General features: G+C 45.8%; 1 protein-coding gene across 4 annotated transcripts in view; it reads right to left on the bottom strand.

The window, feature by feature from the left end:
• The window catches only part of IREB2 (iron responsive element binding protein 2), a 58,874-nt gene that overhangs the window by 30,344 nt on the left and 9,787 nt on the right, over positions 1–18,743 (bottom strand). For all 4 annotated transcript variants that reach the window (XR_011381080.1, XM_070054616.1, XM_070054618.1 and 1 more), the window contains exons 3-8: positions 8,256–8,421; positions 7,067–7,204; positions 6,008–6,226; positions 2,887–2,956; positions 1,907–2,090; positions 938–1,077 (exon numbers count right to left, since the gene is read on the bottom strand). Coding sequence is in view for 3 of the 4 variants with exons in the window: in XM_070054616.1 (XP_069910717.1) it covers positions 938–1,077; positions 1,907–2,090; positions 2,887–2,956; positions 6,008–6,226; positions 7,067–7,204; positions 8,256–8,421 (917 nt within the window). In the remaining variant the exon portion in view is untranslated. The remainder of the gene's footprint in view (positions 1–937; positions 1,078–1,906; positions 2,091–2,886; positions 2,957–6,007; positions 6,227–7,066; positions 7,205–8,255; positions 8,422–18,743) is intronic.

Genomic DNA, 18,743 nt, shown 5'->3' with positions numbered 1-18,743 from the left:
ATGCGGAGACACTGGGATCCACAATAGAACTACATAAGAGACATTTTTAAGTGCCTCTTAAAATGACACCTCAAAGATTAATTATTTTTGTTTTATTAAAAAGGCAGAGAGACAGAGGGAGACTGTCTATCTGCTGGTTCACTCCTCCAATACCCTCAAAACTAGCAAGAAGCAAGACTGCAAGCAGGGCCAGGACTCAGCCCTTGGCACTTTACATGGGGTGCAGGCATCCCCAGCAGGATCTTAACCACTGAGCTAAACGCCTGCCCCAGGACTTCATCATTAAGACAAAGTGAGTGAAAACCAGAAATTCAGAATGGAGAATTAACACTTCTTGTGGACAGCTGTTAAAGGCATGCAGTCAATATTTTCAAATCCATACAAAAAGTTTCTGCATCTTCAAAAAAATGTTAAAATAGCCCATAGAAACATTTGATACCATCATGTAAAGTATTATGTAGTAATGCTTCATTTAATGTAATGATTAAATATTAAAGGAGATGCAATCAAGTTCTTGTTTAGTATGGCATTTCTAAATTTCATGTAGTCAGAAGAAAATGAGGCAATGACATAATGGCACCCTCATGGACTCAAGACCCTGGCTGCTGGACTAGAATCCCTGTTTGCCCACTTCCTGTCCAACCCCATGACCCTTTGTTCAATCCTTAAACATTCAGATTTCTCAGAATGAAAATGCTGATTGTAACAGTACCTACCTCACAGGCTTCTAATGAGGAGCAAATAAATTAACATGTTAAGTGAACAGTGACAACAATCATACAAAGCAAATATTACATATCGCTGCTACTACTGCTGTGCTAATTATGATGGTGTCATTAACGTGAGAGCCCTAAGGATCAGGATAGAGCCCTGATCCCTAATACAGTCAGTGTGCACTAAGTCAGAGAGCCACCACACCTTATCACCTTATGCTTACCTTCGTAATGCCAAGGACGACATCTATGGATGTAACAAAGGGGTTTGACGACCCCATCAACTCACATCCAACCACCTCTGGCAAAGTAAGAGAAACTGGCAGACCAAGCATCACAGCCTCTGTTTCAATGCCTCCAACCCCTAAGGAAAGAGCAGGCGGGTCAGCAGAACACATCTGCAGACACTTTATCCCTGGGGGTTTCACAACCTCGTCTTACACAGGACCTTACAGACTCGCTAACTGCTCGTCTTGCAGGGACTGCAAACAGCCCTGCTGGGAGGAATCACCCCACCCACATAAACAACCCAACAAGCATTCACGGAACTTCCGTTTGGCACTGCATGGTGCTAAGACGCAAGTGTGAAAGACACAACTGTGTAAACCCAGCCTTATGGCCCTCAAGAAGCTCAATCTAAAGAAAAAGGAAACACCCTAATAATCGCATGCCACCCTGTGAAGAGTTAAGCACAGAGCGAGGCACCCTTAACTCAGTGTGGCAAGTTCACGCTTCCAGGGCCACAAGCTCGGCCTCGAAGCAGGTGGACTGCGACCATATTTCAACAGCGAAAGCTGCAGCTGGCACAATTTCTTCTGCCAGGGACAACGGTCTGTGCGAAGCCTGACAGAGAGCATGGCCCACTCAGGAAATGGGGGTCAGGTTTCTGAGGCCTGTGTGGCCAAGGGCCTCAGAGCAGCAGCTTGGGAAGGGCTCTGCATACAACACCAAGGAATCTGGATTCATAACCAAGGTCAGGAAGAGGTGCTGAAGGACTTGACCCTTCACCCTCACCCTCACCCTCACCCCAATTGCTTCACCGGCAGTAGAGCTGTGCTGGGCATGGAGCAAATCTCTTTTCAGAAAACCTCTCTTACTACTCAGTTCACAAAGACGACTGATGAAGACAAGCGCCTCAGAGAGGGTATGCACCCACCATCTACGTCCCGTTACAACGTTCTTGGCGCACTTACCCCAGCCTAGAATCCCCAAGCCATTCACCATGGTTATGTGAGAATCCGTGCCGACCACGCTGTCTGGGAAGAGGAGGTTCTCTTCCTCAGACACTACTCTTGACAAGTACTCTAGGTTTACTTGATGAGCCATTCCAGTTCCAGGAGGGATCACAGCCACATTCTTAAACACTCGGGAACTCCACTAGATTTTGTTCAAAGAAACACAAGGGTTAGTACTGGAATGTGATTGTATTCATAATCAAAATATATTGACACATAAAAATAATCAATGTCCAATATGGTCAGTTCAAAGTTTATAGCACATCCTTAAAAACAAATGTGCAGATATTCAACCTAACATCTGCTTTACAGATATTTAAAACAAAACTAAGTTAGGTCAAAGAAGTATGTTCCAATAGCTCCAGTAAATGATCTACTCATGTTTCAAAGATTCCCAGAGATGAGCAGATAGGAAGACCCCAGGCACAAACTCGCCAAACTCCCTTGAACCAGAGACACTTCTGCCACTGGGGTTTCCAGTAAGATTTTATTTGAACAAAGCTTTCAACTACCATAACAGCTTTAAAAAGCACCAAAGAGGGGCTGGCTTTGTGACATGGTAGGTAAAGCTGCCACCTGCGACACTGGCATCCCATGTGGGCGCTGGCTCGAGTCCCAGCTGCTCCACACTTCTGAGCCAGCTCCCCACTCATGCGCCTGGGAAAGCTGTGGAAGATGGCCCAAGTGCCTGAGCACCCTGCACCCATGTGGGAGACCTGGAAGAAGGTCCTGGCTTCCATCGGGGCCCGCCCTGGTCACTGTGGCCAGCTGGAGAGTGAACCAGCGGATGGAAGATCCTTCTCTGTCTTTTCCTTTCTCTGTAACTCTGCCTTTCAAATAAATAAATTTTAAAAACACACTAAAGATACAAATAAAAAATTGCACCTATCAATATTTTACAAATTTCAGTACAAAAGCTCCCCCAAATCTTTTTATACCTTGAAAAATTGAAGCCTCTCGCGATTTCTGCCAAATTCTACTTCTTGATTTTTTAATACTGTTTCAGGTCTGAAAAGAAGAGCTGTTGTTAAATTCACATCTTACAGAAAAGCCTTGTTTCTAAGTATTTCTCCTTCTGTGTATTAAGCACTTTTTTAAAGCCTTAGAACAATTTACCAGACTTCTCAGAATTAGGGTTTTTTTTTTTCCAACAAGGAAGTTGTGCTTTAAATAACTTCCCCGACAGGCATAGAAAGGAGTTACTATTTTACTAGGTACAACAAAGCAATGTCCACACCAGTGTCCAAAGCTATACTTAAAATGCATTATTATGAAAGACTTGGCTACAAGCTCAATAAATGGTATGTTTTGTTTTCCACTGCAATTAAAAAAAAAGGAGGGGCCTGTACATGCTTATTTAGCAGTTAGCTCCTACACGGTTACACTGGGAAACGGGTGTTGATTATTGACATGAGGCAGTACACCTGACCACATTTATGGCTTAAACAGCTTTTGGTGAAAATCTTTTATTCATCTCACCCAAAATGGAGGGCTCTTTTTTTATGTATCAATAATTTTCTTTAAATGGATTATAAATGCATTTTATGTTAATTATTTCAACTAAGAGACAACAATAACTCACCTCTAAGCAGTAAATATCATACCACCGTGGGGAAACTAATTTTACCTAATAGATATTTTTTAAAAATTATTTCAAACAGCATTTATTTATTCCACCCGCCAGCTGGAGATTAGACACTGACTAAACATCAATCTAACCTAAATTACACAGGTCCTCCAGGATCTGCAGTCATCTGTCAGTATTTTTAAAGAACAGGGACAGGGGCTGGTGCTGTGGCACAGCAGGTAAAGCTGCCGCCTGCAGTGCCAGCATCCCATTCGGGCGCCAGGTCAAGACCCGGCTGCTCCACTTCTGATCCAGCTCTCTGCTATGGCCTGGGAAAGCAGCAGAAGATGGCTCAAAGCCTTGGGCCCCTGAACTTGTGTGGGAGACCCTGAAAAGCTCCTGGCTCCTGGCTTCGGTTTGGCACAGCTCCGCCCACTGTGGCCAGTTGGGAAGTGAATCAGCAGATGAAAGATCTTTCTCTCTCTCTCTCTGCCTCTCCTTCTCTCTCTGTGTAACTCTTTCAGATAAATAAATAAATCTTTTTTTGAAAAAAAAAAAAAAAAAAAAAAACGCATTGCAGGACCGGTGCTGTGGCATAGCAGGAAAAGCCACCGCCTGCGGTGCTGGCATCCCATATGGGTGTAGGTTCAAGTCCCAGCAGTTCCACTTCTGATCCAGCTCTCTGCTATGGCCTGGGAAAGCAGTAGAAGATGACCCAAGTCTTTGGGACCCTGCACCTGCTAGGGAGACCTGGAAGAAGCTCCTGGCTTTGGGTCGGTGCAGCTCTGGCCGTTGCGGCCAGTTAGGGAGTGAACTGGAGAATGGAAGACACCTCTCTACCTCTCTCTCTCTCTCTCTCTCTCTCTCTCCCCTTCTCTGTGTAACTATTTCAAATAAATAATAAAAATAAAACTTAAAAAAAAAAAAAAAAAGGAATTCATTGCACATTGATGACTTGAAGCCACAGCACAGTGAGGTTCTTCTCAGGACCTCAGGGACACAGCTTTCTGGAGCCACTGGAGTGACTTCACCTTTCCACTGCACGACGCGACACAGGGCCAAACACGCAGTGCTGAACCGGCCTGCAAATCAGGCACTGAGTTCAAGTGTCAGATGTCATGCTCGCAACGTTCTAGCCCTCAACTTCTTGCCTGAACCTACAATTAACATTTTACAGAAGAACTAAAGAACACAAAAGAATTCTTTACTATGTCACACAGCCAAGAATTACAATACAATCGTTCTTAATTTAGAGGCAACACTGAGGGGAAATTTGATTGAATTTTAGAAATGAAAATATACAGTAACTCACTCATTCTCTGCAAGTTACAAAAAGGCAACTAAAGAATCAATTATTTTTAAATCAATAAATCTTCCTTTTCTGGAATTATTTTCCATACAAAAGACATTAACCACAAAAGCAACAGGCTGCTAACCACCAGTACAAACAGGTAGCAGGAATAAGGAGTGACAACACGAGCCTGTCACAATTTGAGAGCCAAGCACAGGGATTATATCGAGTTGCTAGAAAGAGCGAGCATAGGAGCTCACTGTAGCCCTGGCTTTATGAAATACTGGAGGAGAGGGCACTCGGGGCAGTAACGGAGACGCCGCTCGAGACACCGGCATCCCACACGGGAGTGCCTGGGTTTCAGTCCAGTTCTGCTCCCTATTCACACCCTAGAAGGCACCAAAAAATGGCTCAAATACTTGGGTACCTGATACCCAAGGGAAATCAAGATTGAGAACCAGCGTATGAATGACACAAATTCACGAAAATATAAAACCCAATTGAAAATGAGATCCTGTTTTCTGCCTGCATCAGTCATAGATACAAAATATATTCAGAGGCCGGCGCCGTGGCTCAATAGGCTAATCCTCCACCTTGCGGCGCCGGCACACCGGGTTCTAGTCCCGGTCAGGGCGCCGGATTCTGTCCCGGTTGCCCCTCTTCCAGGCCAGCTCTCTGCTGTGGCCAGGGAGTGCAGTGGAGGATGGCCCAGGTGCTTGGGCCCTGCACCCCATGGGAGACCAGGAAAAGCACCTGGATCCTGGCTCCTGCCATCGGATCAGCGCGGTGCGCCGGCTGCAGCGGCGGCCATTGGAGGGTGAACCAACGGCAAAGGAAGACCTTTCTCTCTGTCTCTCTCTCTCACTGTTCACTCTGCCTGTCAAAAAAAAAAAAAAATATATATATATTCAGATACATCTTAAGAAAGGTTTGCTTCCTAAGGAGCAGAAATCAAGAGTGGTAGACTATCATTTTATTTAAGTTTGCCTCTTTCAGAAACATAGGAGATACAGTGTAAGTGCAATCTAGCACATGAGTGTCAGGGCAATGAATGCACCAGGCATCAGGCAGGAAGGGGCTGATCTCCTCAAGAGAACACCGCCTGGCACTAACATGTCGGAGAGCACGTCTCCCACTCAGGCACCCCTGCCGAAGCGCAGAGCCCCCTGCACCAATGCGTATTAACAGAGCGCTCTCATACTCAGGCACTGGCTGCAGATGGAAAGGACACAGGATGGGCGTGTTCTCGATCTGCGAAGCGAAGGCTCCCGGGTGCCGGCCCAGGTCTGCAGAGTCGCAGGGCCCTCGGCAGGCAGTCTGGCCTCTGCAGGGTAGCTTCTTGGGCTGCGCTCTGAGTGGAGAGAGCTTGCCTGCCTTCTGCAGCTCACCACCTCCAGGATTCGGCGCGTTCTGTATTGCACTGGCATGCCGAAAAGGAGACAAAATAAAACCGTTTCAAGTGACGGAAAAGTTAGGTCTTCAAATAACATACACAACATAACTGGATGATGTCTGAAAGCTAATGTATAATTTAACAAAATCAAATCTCAGATTTAAAGAAAAAAACAAACAGAAACAGGTTAGTTTCATTTATGAAGATAAAAACATAATGCTACACATTCACACTCAATTAAATCATTCTCATGTTCTATCAGCCTCAATAACTTTTATCAAGAATTTGGAAATAAATTTTTTTTCTTTCATCTAACAAATTAGGAGATGCTCAGAGCTACAGTCTAAAAACACAAGGCAAAGTCTCCCGCAGGCTGTAACACACTGGAGTCTACCTCGGTCACTCCAGGAGTGTAAGAGAATGTGGATGCCCGGCAACAGAAATGCGTGTTCTCTAGTTTGGCCTTGGTCAAGGGGCTTCAGAAACAGAACAAACCGATCTCAGCGGAAGGAAAACAGAGCTGTAGTGAGCTCAGTGTTTCCAATCAATTAATTAAAGACATGCATGGCTCAAATCCTTATTCTCTCTGAAAGGTAAGTAGGTCAAAAAACAAAAAGGAAACAAAGACTGAACTCAGATGGTCACTCCAAAAAGCTTATATTTCCATCCAATATGGCAACAAAAATACACAAGGTGATAACAGCTCTATACTCAGTCTGTGTACAAGCAACCTGGCCAATGCACTGACTTTTGTCCTCTTGTATGCTAGCACACTTTCCTCTGGACAAACCACCTCTATCCTTCCCTCCACACCACACACTCTGGTTAACTTGCATGGCGTCTTCCCAAGCATCTGTCTTTAAGTACCATTTACTGAAGTCGATCTGTAAAGAATGGTCGACTGTGAGATCTGTCGGACAGGCAGGATGCACTTTCTTAGGGTCACCTCCAAGAGCCTTCACCGCCTCCCTCATAGCAGCAAAGTCCACCATAGCTGGGATTCCACTACAAAACAAAAAATGGTCAAATCATAATATGGTTTTAATTGCTTTTTATATTGTCTAATAAACAACTAACATACACATATTTTTGTAACAAGTATTTACCAAATGCCTTCAATGTGCTAGACACCAATGAAACAAGGCCAAGTACCACATAGCTCTGGCTCTCAAGGAATCTGTAGCGAAGGCATAGCAATGCTTACAGAATAAGTACTGAGATAGTACTATACACCAGGAACCCAGAGCAGGGGCACACAAATCAGATTTGGTGGGCACGTGAAGGGAATGTTCTACCTAACTCTTAGGACCCTTTAAAACTTAGGCCAAGGCTAACTCTTACGGTGATTAATTCCAGGCAGTCTTTCAGGCTATTGTAAAGACTTGGGATTTTCTTTTAAGTCTGATGGAAGCCAACTGGTGCATGGAGGAATGATAAGGCCCGAATAATATTTTTAACTAAGCCACCCCATCTACTATGTAAAAGACAGACTGCAGATTGCAAGTGTGGAATCAAGACTACCAGACTACAGCAGCTGTCGTCCAGATAAGGAAGGGGCTAGGACCGGGTGACAGTGGTAGAGATGGTAGGAAATATTTGAACACAGACACATTTCAAAGGCAGCACTGACAGGATATGCTGACAGAATACGCAGTACTAAGCAAAGAGGAGCCAAGGCTAACTACTAGATTTTTGGCCTAAACCATTGGGAGGCAATGGTGCCGGTCAGTAGGACAGAGGGCTTAGAAAGGAACAGGTGACGTGGGCCGGGCAGTCAAGAAATCAAGTACTGGGTGGGTTGTCTGAGAAACCTATCAGCTATGTGGAGGTAACAAGCAGGCAATTAAGCAAAAATAAATAATAAATGGTTTAAGAATAAATGCTTTAAGGAATACATGTCTAGTTTCTACTGAACTGCTTCACTTTAGAAAGGGAAATTTTTAAAATTCATAAACCCATCTTCAAAATTAAAAAAAAAAAAAAAGCCATCCACCAAGGAGACTGATTTCTAATAAGGGAACAATGAAGATTCACTATGCAAAAAACTATCACTCACGTAAAATCTTGAAGAAGAACACGGGCTGGGAAAAAGGGCACTTCAACATTGCTTTGTTTGGTTTTCCAGTCTAAAATGTTCATAACATCTTCCTTTTTCATTAAAAAGCCATCACAATTTCGTACAGCAGCTTCCAACAGGACCCGTATTGAGTAAGGCAGAACATCTGATCCAAAAGAAAAGATGACTATTAGTGAGAGAACAGTCATACCTACATATTCTAAAAATCACAATAACAAAAAGATGCATTTTTCTCTCAAAAACACTCACTGCTCAGGTGAGTACACCTGGAATCCGACCCCACCCCTTGTAACAGCAGGCCTTCTGTAACTACTTCACCACACGTAAGGCAGAGAAGAAAACCTCCAAGGAACAGACGCTCTGATCTGGACCTATCGGCCTATGATCGTGAAAAATGAACAGCTGACATTCAGGGAAGACACAAAAAAACTGAAAAGCACACAATGTCAACTCAACACAATAATGAAAAAAACTCTTATTGTGGCAAAAAAAATGGTTATGCTGTCTAAATTCCATTAGGACGCTTGGGTGATTAAAATTCATTTCAGGGAACCTCATTCACTCTTGATTACTAGTTTAAGGGTATCAAGGAGACAGATTTTGCTATTTTTAAACTTTTAGTCCTATTTAATTCTCACATCAGATTCTGTCACAGTGTTTCCTCAGTACTTAAAGGGAAGACTGAGGGAATAAATCATGCTAGCTCACATTAAAGGAACGAAGGGTTCTACACACTGATAAGGAGTGATCGCCAGAATTCTGTCCTCAAGGGAAAAGCAGCATGATGGGGCCAGCGCTGTGGCATGGCAGGTAAAGCTGCCACCTGCAGTGCCGGCATCTCACATGGGCGCTGGTTCTAGTCCTGGCTGCTCCACTTCCGATCCAGCTCTCTGCTATGGCCTGGGAAAGCAGTAGATGATGGCCCAAGTCTTTGGGCCCCTGCACCCATGTGGGAGACCCAGAGGAAGCTCCTGGCTCCTGGCTTCAGATTGGCTCAGCTTTGACCACTGCAGCCATTTGGGGAGTGAACCAGCGGATGGAAGACCTCTCTTTCCCTTCCTTCTCTGCCTCTGCCTCTCTGTAACTCTGCCTTTCAAATAAATAAATAAATCTTTTTTAAAAAATCCTGTAAAGGACTTCCTTTATATATTAAAAAAAAATAAATAAAGCAGCATGAGCCATGTTCACAGTAGACCACCTTTCCTCAAGAAAGGAGGTTAAACACACACATGCAAAATAATTAAAGGGGCCAGCGCTGTGGCACAGTGGCACAGTGGTTACATAAAGCCACCACCAGCAGTGCCAGCGTCCCATATGGGCGCCAGTTCAGGTTCTGGCTGCTCTACTTCTGATCCAGCTCCCTGCTATGGCCCTGTGGGGCCTCTCCACCCACACAGAAGACCCAGATGGAGGCTCCAGGCTCCAGGCTCCAGGCTCCTGGCTCCAGGCTCTGGATCGGCCCAGCTCCAGCCATCACGGCAACCTGGGGAGGGAACCAGCAGATGGGAGATCTCTCTCCTCTCTATATACCTCTTAAAGCCGCCTTTCAAATAAATGAATAAATCTTTAAAAATAATAACAAAACATAAATTTAAAGTATACATTTACAGTGTTTTTTCCCAAGAGAACAATGCAAGGCTGATCTGAAGAACCCAGCATGTGTCCCACACAGCACTTCCGACTGGGCTCCTCAGTGAGATATACACTAAGGAAAAGAAGAAAGACTGAGAAAACAAACCACATAAAGTCGTTAGCACTGTTATTGTCCTATACGGTATAAGAAAGCAAGTAAGTATTTTTGTTACTATGGTTGGAGACAAGGGTTTCCTGAGGAATGATACACATGTACAAAATCAGAGTAGCTACGTTTAAAAAATTAACAATTTCAGTTTTTTCAATTGAAAACAAGGGTATGAACTCATGCTTTATTCTTCTCTTTCTAAAAACACACGTATTTCCTAGTTCTATCCACTGAACACACCCAAAACAATGACAACCTAACAGTAACAAACTCCTAGGGAAATCAGTTTATTGTTTGTAAATACTATTTCTCATCTAAAAAAGTCAAAAAGCTCTCAGGAGAAACGGCCAATTTCTATGTCTGGAGAAGAATGATACACAAATGAGCCCAGGACATCCTCTCTCAGTTACCAAAGACTAATGGGGACACTGCTGGGTCAAGGTGAGCATCCGCGACTGCTGACTGCAATTCACCGACACCCGTCAGACAGATTAACAGCCCTGAGTTCACACTGACTCTTAAAAACCCCTGCAACCATCACCAGTGAAGCTGCTAGGGCAACTTCCGAAAGGTGACAAAGTGAAAAATCATTACTGTCCTTTCCTGCTTTCAAATCACCAAGTAGTTAACTCAAAGTTCTTTGTTACAGATGAGCTAATAAAAATTCTAATAAACTTAGAATGTTATAATTAGAAAAACCACCAATGAGCAGCACCCTGTGAATGGATCTGGACAATGATCAGAGTACTACCATCAGAAGGTTCTGTGTGCATGGGGAACAGGTGAGGGCCATCAGGCTGCTAACAACCAGACTCACTGCCATCAGAGTGAGATACCATTCGTCTCCTCACACAACAGAAACAAGCAGCAACAAGGCCAGGGCCAGGGCACCTTTGTTCCACCAAGGGCCACTGGGTATTTGTGACATCGTTCACAGGCCAGCCATACAGCCTGCTATAGAGTTAGTGAATTCCAGGTCTCAGCTGCAGTTGCCTTGGGAGAACCAGGCGTTCGCCATCCTGGATTAGGACATGTTCTTGCAAAAGTAAACAAACAGTGCCCTTAAATACCGTGAGTCTCATCAAGACAGCAGCCTCAACCTTCAGTTACCAGGAGGTCTGAGGGAGCGTGGAACGCAGTGAAACCAGAAAGCAGCAACCTGCGAGACGCAGGACAGACATCCAGCGTCCCCAGCACGGGAGCAGCGGGGGGAGGAGGAGGACTGCTGGAGACCGAGACTTCACTCAGCCAGACGCGAGGTGTGCGCCCCGTATTTGGATATCAGCTGATCAAACCAAATTAATAATTACACTTTTGAGGCAGAGAAATTTAAATTGGACCAGGTTTTAGACTTTAGTAAGGAATGACTATTTTCTTAGTGTAAGAAGGACACTATGATTCTGTCGGTCCTTTTAGACACCAGCTATGATATAGGACAATATTTTCAGTTAAGAAAATGCAGGAATATTTGAAAAACACTAATGAAATGATGATACCTGGCTGATAAATACATAATGCATTATACTATTCTCTCCCTACATTTTTTTTTTTCATTAAGAAAGTATTTACTGGGGCTGACACAATGGCGTCGCAGGTAAAGCCGCCGCCTGCAGTGGCGGCATCCCATATGGGAGCTGGTTCGAGTCCCAGCTGCTCCGCTTCTGATCCAGCTCTCTGCTGTGGCCTGGGAAAGCAGTGGAAGATGCCCCAAGTCCTTGGGCTCCAGCACCCGCATGGCAGACTAGGAAGAAGCTCTGGCTCCTGGCATCTGATCCACACAGCTCCAGCTGTTGCAGCCATTTGGGGAGTGAACTAGTGGGGAGAAGATCTCTCTATCACTCTCTCTTTGCCTCTGCCTCTGTAACTCTGCCTTTCAAATAAATAAATCTTAAAAAAAAAAAAAAAAAATTTACTGACTCTTCGAGACTGTTCCAGCACGGAGAGAACTAATCAGACGTGGCATCTGTCCTGAGAGGTTCAGACCACAGAACACAAACAGAAGTGTACAAACAGCAGCAGGCACTGCAAGGGACGTGAGGAGGATTCGGCAGCAAAGACGACGCGGACTTCCTTGGTTGCAGTAAGCAGTGAGGCCATCTCTCAGAAAGTGGGATGGCCTTTTTTAAAACAAAACAAAATCCCCTTTTTTTTAAAGATTCAGAGCCCTTATGGGATACCTGCACTGCAGCCGGCGGCTTTACCCACATGCCACAGCGTAGGCCCCAAGAAAACCAATTTTTTAAAATTAATTAATTTATTTATTTGGAAGTCAGAGTTATACAGAGAGAGAAGAAGCTGCTTCACTCCTTAACTGGCCACGATGGCCAGAGCTGCGCCAATCCGAAGCCAAGAGCTTCTTCCAGGTCTCCCTCGTGGGTGCAGGGGCCCAAGGACGTGGGCCATCTTCTACTGCTTTCCCAGCCCACAGCAGAGAGCCGGATCAGAAGTGGAGCAGCCAGGTTGCCGGCACTGCTGGAGGCGGATTTACCCACTACACTATAAGTGCTGGCCCCAAAAAATTTTTAACAGACCATTTGGAAATAACAAGAAGGAAAATATATCATCGAAGGTAATACACAAGATTAACCTTTTAATTTGGTTAATCAGTCTACAAAAACAATCTCAGAAATACTTTTTAAGAATTCCATTAAATACTTAGCTAAACATGGTAAACACAGCACTTACCTCTGCTCCCTCCTGAATCCCACTAAGACAAGAGATGAAAAATATCAACACTATAAACCCACAAGGAGAAGCAAAACCAACAAAATCCAGGAAAACAGAAAGTGCGCAGGTGAGTGCTAACCCGTGGCACTCTGAAACTAAAATGCCAACACCAAGAGGAGGAACTGGGATTCCCTGGATTTCGCAGGAGCATCAGAAACTAGAGGACAGAGGCCGGCATTGTGGCACAGTGAGCTAGCAGCTGCCTGCAATGCAGGCATCCCATACCAGAGCACCACTTCAAGTCTCAGCTGCTCTGCTTCCAACCCGGCTCCCTGCTGATGCACCTGGGAAGGCAGTGGAAGCTGGCCCAGGTGTTTGGGAGACTCAGATGGAGTGCTGGGTTCCTGGCTCTGGCCTGGAATAGCCTTGGTTGTGGCAGCCATTTGGGGAGTAAACCAATGGATAGAAGATGGATGGACTGATCTCTCCCTCTCACTAAAAGAAAAGGGAAACTAAAGGACAATGGAACAAAGTGTTCCAAGTTCCAAGTGAAAATAATTTCCAGCCTAGAAATTTACACTTAGGCAAACTTTCACTTAATTATGCAAGGTATCAAAAATCTATTTCCCAGGCACCCTTTCTTAGGAAGCTGCTGGAAGATGTGCCATATAAAACAAGAGCAGAAAATTAGAAAACCATGAAATCTAGAACAGTGTTCAGCACAGGAGCAAGAGCCAGGAGGCCTTCAAGGACAAAAGCCACAGAGCACTCGGCCTCAATCGCAGCAGCAGATGAAGTCCAGGTGGGACACTGTCAGAGGGGGGGGTCAGCTGGTGACTACCTGACTACACGCGGCAGAGTCTGGGGATGACTAAGTCACAGAAAACCACGCAAGCAAAGACACAACAGGGCGGGCACAGTGCTGAAGTCATCGCTTTGGCCATCCGCATCCCGTATCAAATGCCTGGCTGCGAGTCCAGCTACTCTGCTTCCGACCCAAATTCCTGATCACGTGCACCCCAGGAGGCAGGGTAATGGCTCAAGTGCTTTGGTCTCTGACACCCACATGGGAAATCCAGGCGGAGTTCAGGCTCCTGGCTTCAGCCTGGCCCAGCCCTGGCTGTTGTGGGCATGTGAGTGAGGAATGACCCAGCAGGTGGAAGAGCTCTGTCTTTCACATAAGGTGGAAAAAATAAAAATAATAAAACTTCGTTTACATTTAAAAAATAAAATCTAGTAAAAATACAAAATTGTGAGAGAAATGAGATGTCATCCCCGTCTGGACCTGGACTGGCTGAGAACTATCAGTCATAACAACATTCAGTATCTTACCAAAAATTATGATGAGTCCATGGAGAGGACACTTCAAAAAATTCATGGAAAATGGAATTAAAAGGTCAAGTTCATTTTGGTGCAAGAAATTTTGAAATCTGCATTTCTGGGATCGTCAAAAAGTTCATGGAAAAGGTGTACTATGAAAAAAAACTGCATGGATTTCAAATTTTTTTGCACCAAAAGCAACTTTCCTTTTCATCCCATTTTTCTACAAACTTTTTGATATACTCTCATATGTAGAAGTGTCAAAGTGTCATTTTCTATCATGGAAAGTCTAAAACTGAAAAGCCTAAAAGTGAAAAAAATCAAAAAACAAAGTTGTATATAAGCAAAGTTATTTAGTACAGAAAAAGCCACCAAAGCTTTGAAAATATTCTGTGGGGAGTAGAAACCGGGGATTAAGGGATTAAGGGACTACTACTTTGTATGTTTATTACCTGGGTGGGGGCTTTAAAATCTATCATTTGAGGGGCCAGTGCTGTGGCACAGTGGGTTAAAGCCCTGGCCTGAGCGCAGGCATCCCATGTGGGCACCAGTTCGAGTCCCGGCTGCTCCACTTCCAATTCCAGCTCTCTGCTATGGCCTGGGAAAGCAGTAGAAGATGGCCCAAGTCCTTGGGCTCCTGCACCCACATGGGAGACCCAGAAGAAGTTCCTGGCTCCTGGCTTCGGATCCGCACAGCTCCTGCCATTGCGGCCATCTGGGGAGTGAACCAGTGGATAGAAGACTCCCCCCCCCCCTTCTCTCTTCGTGTAACTTTCAAATAAATAAATAAATCTTTAAAATAAAACAAAATAAAATCTATCATTTGAAAATTTAACAAGCAATTTTCAAAGAGTGTTAGGAGAGAAAGCTAATCACAGATGTTAACTGGGCTTTTTGTTATTGAAATAATTGTCATTAAGAAGCGCTATTACAATTCTATCCAATTTCAAAGCTTTAATTAACTTGCCTACTGCAAGAAAAGATGCAAATGAACATCCCCCCCCCCGCCCCCCCAGCTGGTCTCCAGACAACACCAAACCCTTCCCTCCCTGGTGTACTTCAGACTGCACTGAACCAGTTCTGCCTATGTGACCAACAAACACGGCTGTGTGGGGCTTCCAAGGCACGTCTAGGAAAGCACGGCGGCCTCAGGCTTCCTCTCTTGATCACCTGGTACCGGGCCAAGCACCCAGCCCTGAGGGCAGGCACCGGCCTCTGCGCCAGTGACACCTGCCCATTACCTCACACTTCTCAGCTAAGGCATCCACAACCCGACACACGGGAACTGTAAGAGATAAATGTTTACTGCTGCTGCACAGCCAGTTTTTGGCTTAACTTGTTATGCACAAACAAATATAATTTTCTTCCTCAACTTTTTAAACAATAACATAAGCAGTTATTTAGGACCCACTAAGGGGCAAATACTGAGGTGCTTCACATGCATTACCTCATTTAGACCTTAAAGTAGGCCCACAGGCATATTCCAGTACCAAAGTGGACAGCAAGCCAGCAACTGTGGGAAATGGGCACAGATGCTCTGCCTGTCTTGCCCATTTTGGAACAGGAACAGCGTTCAGGAAGGTCCTTTCTCCCTCCCCACTCTCCAGCCCATCCCGCATAGTCCCATGCTCCAACTCTGCCATCATAAAAACTCCCTACACTTCCAAACTCGCTGACGCCCACCTCAGCACGCATGTCCTCCTCCCTTACCTGGCGGCACCGGGCCCCCACACCTTCCCTCCTTATGCACTCGGGGTCTACTCGGTTTCATCTCTCCCCCACCTTTTTTTTTTTTTTCCACCTGATCTGTCCAAGAAAACGATGACCCTATTTTGAAGCTGGTGCACCCCATATCATTTCCTTGCTCATAAAAAACAGTCCTTTCGGGGCCAGTGCTGTGGCACAGCAGATTAAAGCCTTGGCCCGCAGCACCAGCATTCCACACGGATGCCTGTTTGAGTCCTGGCTGCCCCATTTCAGCTCCCTGTAACGAGTCTGGGACAGCAGCAGAGGACGAACCAAGTGTTGGGCCCCTGCACCCGCGTGGGAGATGCTGAAGAGGCTCCTGGCTCTGGATCAGCTCAGCTCTGGCCGTTGCGGCCTTTTGTGGAGTGAACCAGCGGATGAAGATCTCTCTCTCTGTCCTTCCCTCTCTCTGTAAATCTTTCAAATAAATATTAAAAAAAAAAAAAAACCTGTCCTTTCATTTTTAAAAAAAATAACTGTGCTGAACTATATTTTGCCTATCCTGTAAGTTGTTCTTTCCAAGTGTGTAATTTAATGAATCTTCAGTAACTGAACCGAGTCATGCAAACAGCACCATCCATCAGTCTGAGAGCATTTTCATCATCCAAAAAGATCCCACATGCCCATTTACTGTTAATTCCTCCCCTTCCAGCCCAAACCCGGGAAACCGCTCATCTACTCGTGCCATTTCTGGCTATTGGATGACATCACACAAGGTCTCGCTGGCCAGCTTTTTCACCGAGCACGCTCCTTGCAGCATCTGCATTAGCATCTCTCTGCTGAGCAGTATGCTGTCACGTGCCACGTGTGGCCCATCCAATCACCCACTGAAGGACAGCCGGGTTTCTTCCAGTTTTCAGCTATTACGGATGCTGCTAGAAGATGCCTGTCTGCAAATCTTTGTGTGGACAAATGTTTCCACTTGCTGGGTCATGTGGTAAATCTATGTTTAGGCCGGCGCCACAGCTCACTAGGCTAATCCTCCGCCTAGCGGTGCTGGCACACCGGGTTCTAGTCCCGGTCGGGGCGCCGGATTCTGTCCCGGTTGCCCCTCTTCCAGGCCAACTCTCTGCTGTGGCCCGGGAGTACAGTGGAGGATGGCCCAAGTGCTTGGGCCCTGCACCCCATGGGAGACCAGGAGAAGCACCTGGCTCCTGCCATTGGATCACTGCGGTGTGCCGGCTGCACCGCGCCAAACGCGGCGGCCACTGGAGGGTGAACCAACGGCAAAGGAAAAGGAAGACCTTTCTCTCTGTCTCTGTCACTGTCCACTCTGCCTGTCAAAAAAAAAAAAAAAAAAAAAAAGAAAGAAAGAAAAGAAAAGAAAAGAAAATGCCTGTTTTCCAAATTGGCACCATTTTACATTCCTACCAGCAATGTTCAGGTTACGTTTCTCCATACACGCCCCAGCATTTGTTATTTCCTACCACACCCATTCTTGTGCTGTTCAGTGGTGTGAGGACAAGGAAGAGAAACAAACTAATCATCAACCCAGGGCAACCGGGGTCAGCACAGACAGACACATGCTGAAAACGTCTGCTGGGTCTCCACTGCTCGCCCAGATCTGTCCTTTGTTCCTCTTACATGCTCATTTCTCCACACTCCCCAATCATTCATTCACACCTTCATCCACTCTCCCTAAAAAGTAGCAGTTCCTTCCTACCTCCCTTGCCCTCGACCCACAAGCCCCGAGACCCACCGTTCCTGGGTGGAGAAGGGAAGAACAGGACGTCTCCTACAGTCAACAGCTCCGGGGACAGCTGCAGCCCACTCCCAGGCAGTCAGCAACCAGTCCGGTCCTCTCTCCTTTCTTATTTACTTTTTTATTTATGTTGATGTTGCAGGAGGAGGATTAACCAAGGGAGCCGAGGCGCCGCTCTTTTTTTTTTTTTTTTTTAAGGTTTATTTATTTATTCGAAAGTCAGAGTTACATGGAGAGGGAGAGAGGGGGAGAGGGGGGGGGGGAGAGAGAGAGAGAGAGAGAGAGAGAGAGAGAGAAGTCTTCCATCCTCTGGTTCACTCCCCAATTGGCCACAACAGCCAGAACGGTGCCAATCCTAAGCCAGGAGCCAGGAGCTTCTTCTGGGTCTCCCACGCGAGTGCAGGGGCCCAAGGACCTGGGCCATCTTCTACTGCATTCCCAGGCCACAGCACAGAGTTGGATTGAAAGTGGAGCAGCCAGGACTAGAACCGGCGCCCATATGGGATGCCGGCATTTCAGGCCAGGGCGTTAACCCACTGCACCACTGCGCCACTGCGCCACAGCACCAGCCCCTTTTATTTACTTTTTAAAACAATCTACCCTTCAACTGGAAGTTAAACAACATTTAAACAGCTTCTAGTCTTGGTTTAACAAAATTAAAGTTTCCAAGAACTGCTTTCTTTGAATTCTCCACACCAAGTTTTTCTTTAAAGAATTATCTTTGTTGCTGGTGCCTACTTTTCCACCTTCCATTCACTCCCTCAGCCCACACCATCTGATGTCCAGCCTGCAAACCTAAGAAAGTCTAGCTGGAGCAGGGGTGGGAACCTTATGCCTGTCAAGGGCCATTTGGATATTTATAACATCATTCATGGGCCATACAAAAATTGTCAACTTAAAATTAGCCTGCTACAGATTGACTGAATTCTGAGCCCTGCCTGCGGCGGCCTCGACCAAACAGAATGATTTTGTGAGCTCTACATGGCCCGACGTTCCCCACCTGACAGTCCTGATCTCCCCTCAGCGACTGCACAGGATGAACAATGGCCTCCTTGGAACATTATCTACTGGATTCCACAACGCCTGGAAGACAATGTCCCATGTCTCCCATCCCCCATTTCTGCATGACGCAAGAACAGACGCAATGCCTGCCTTTGTTCTAGCCTTTTCCTTAAAGGACGTGTAGGAACAGCCTTGGAGGGAAGAGGCCTCCCTCTGGAGCAAAGGGCAGACATGCTCACTGCCCATTACTGAGAACTGGGTGCGCTGAGTCACAGTTCCCCTGTAGCAC

Source organism: Oryctolagus cuniculus, chromosome 12, assembly GCF_964237555.1.
Source record: "Oryctolagus cuniculus chromosome 12, mOryCun1.1, whole genome shotgun sequence".
In the NCBI taxonomy this organism is placed as follows: Eukaryota; Metazoa; Chordata; class Mammalia; order Lagomorpha; family Leporidae; genus Oryctolagus; species Oryctolagus cuniculus.
Note: the sequence above shows the minus strand (reverse complement) of the source record. Positions and strands in the feature narration are given on the sequence as shown.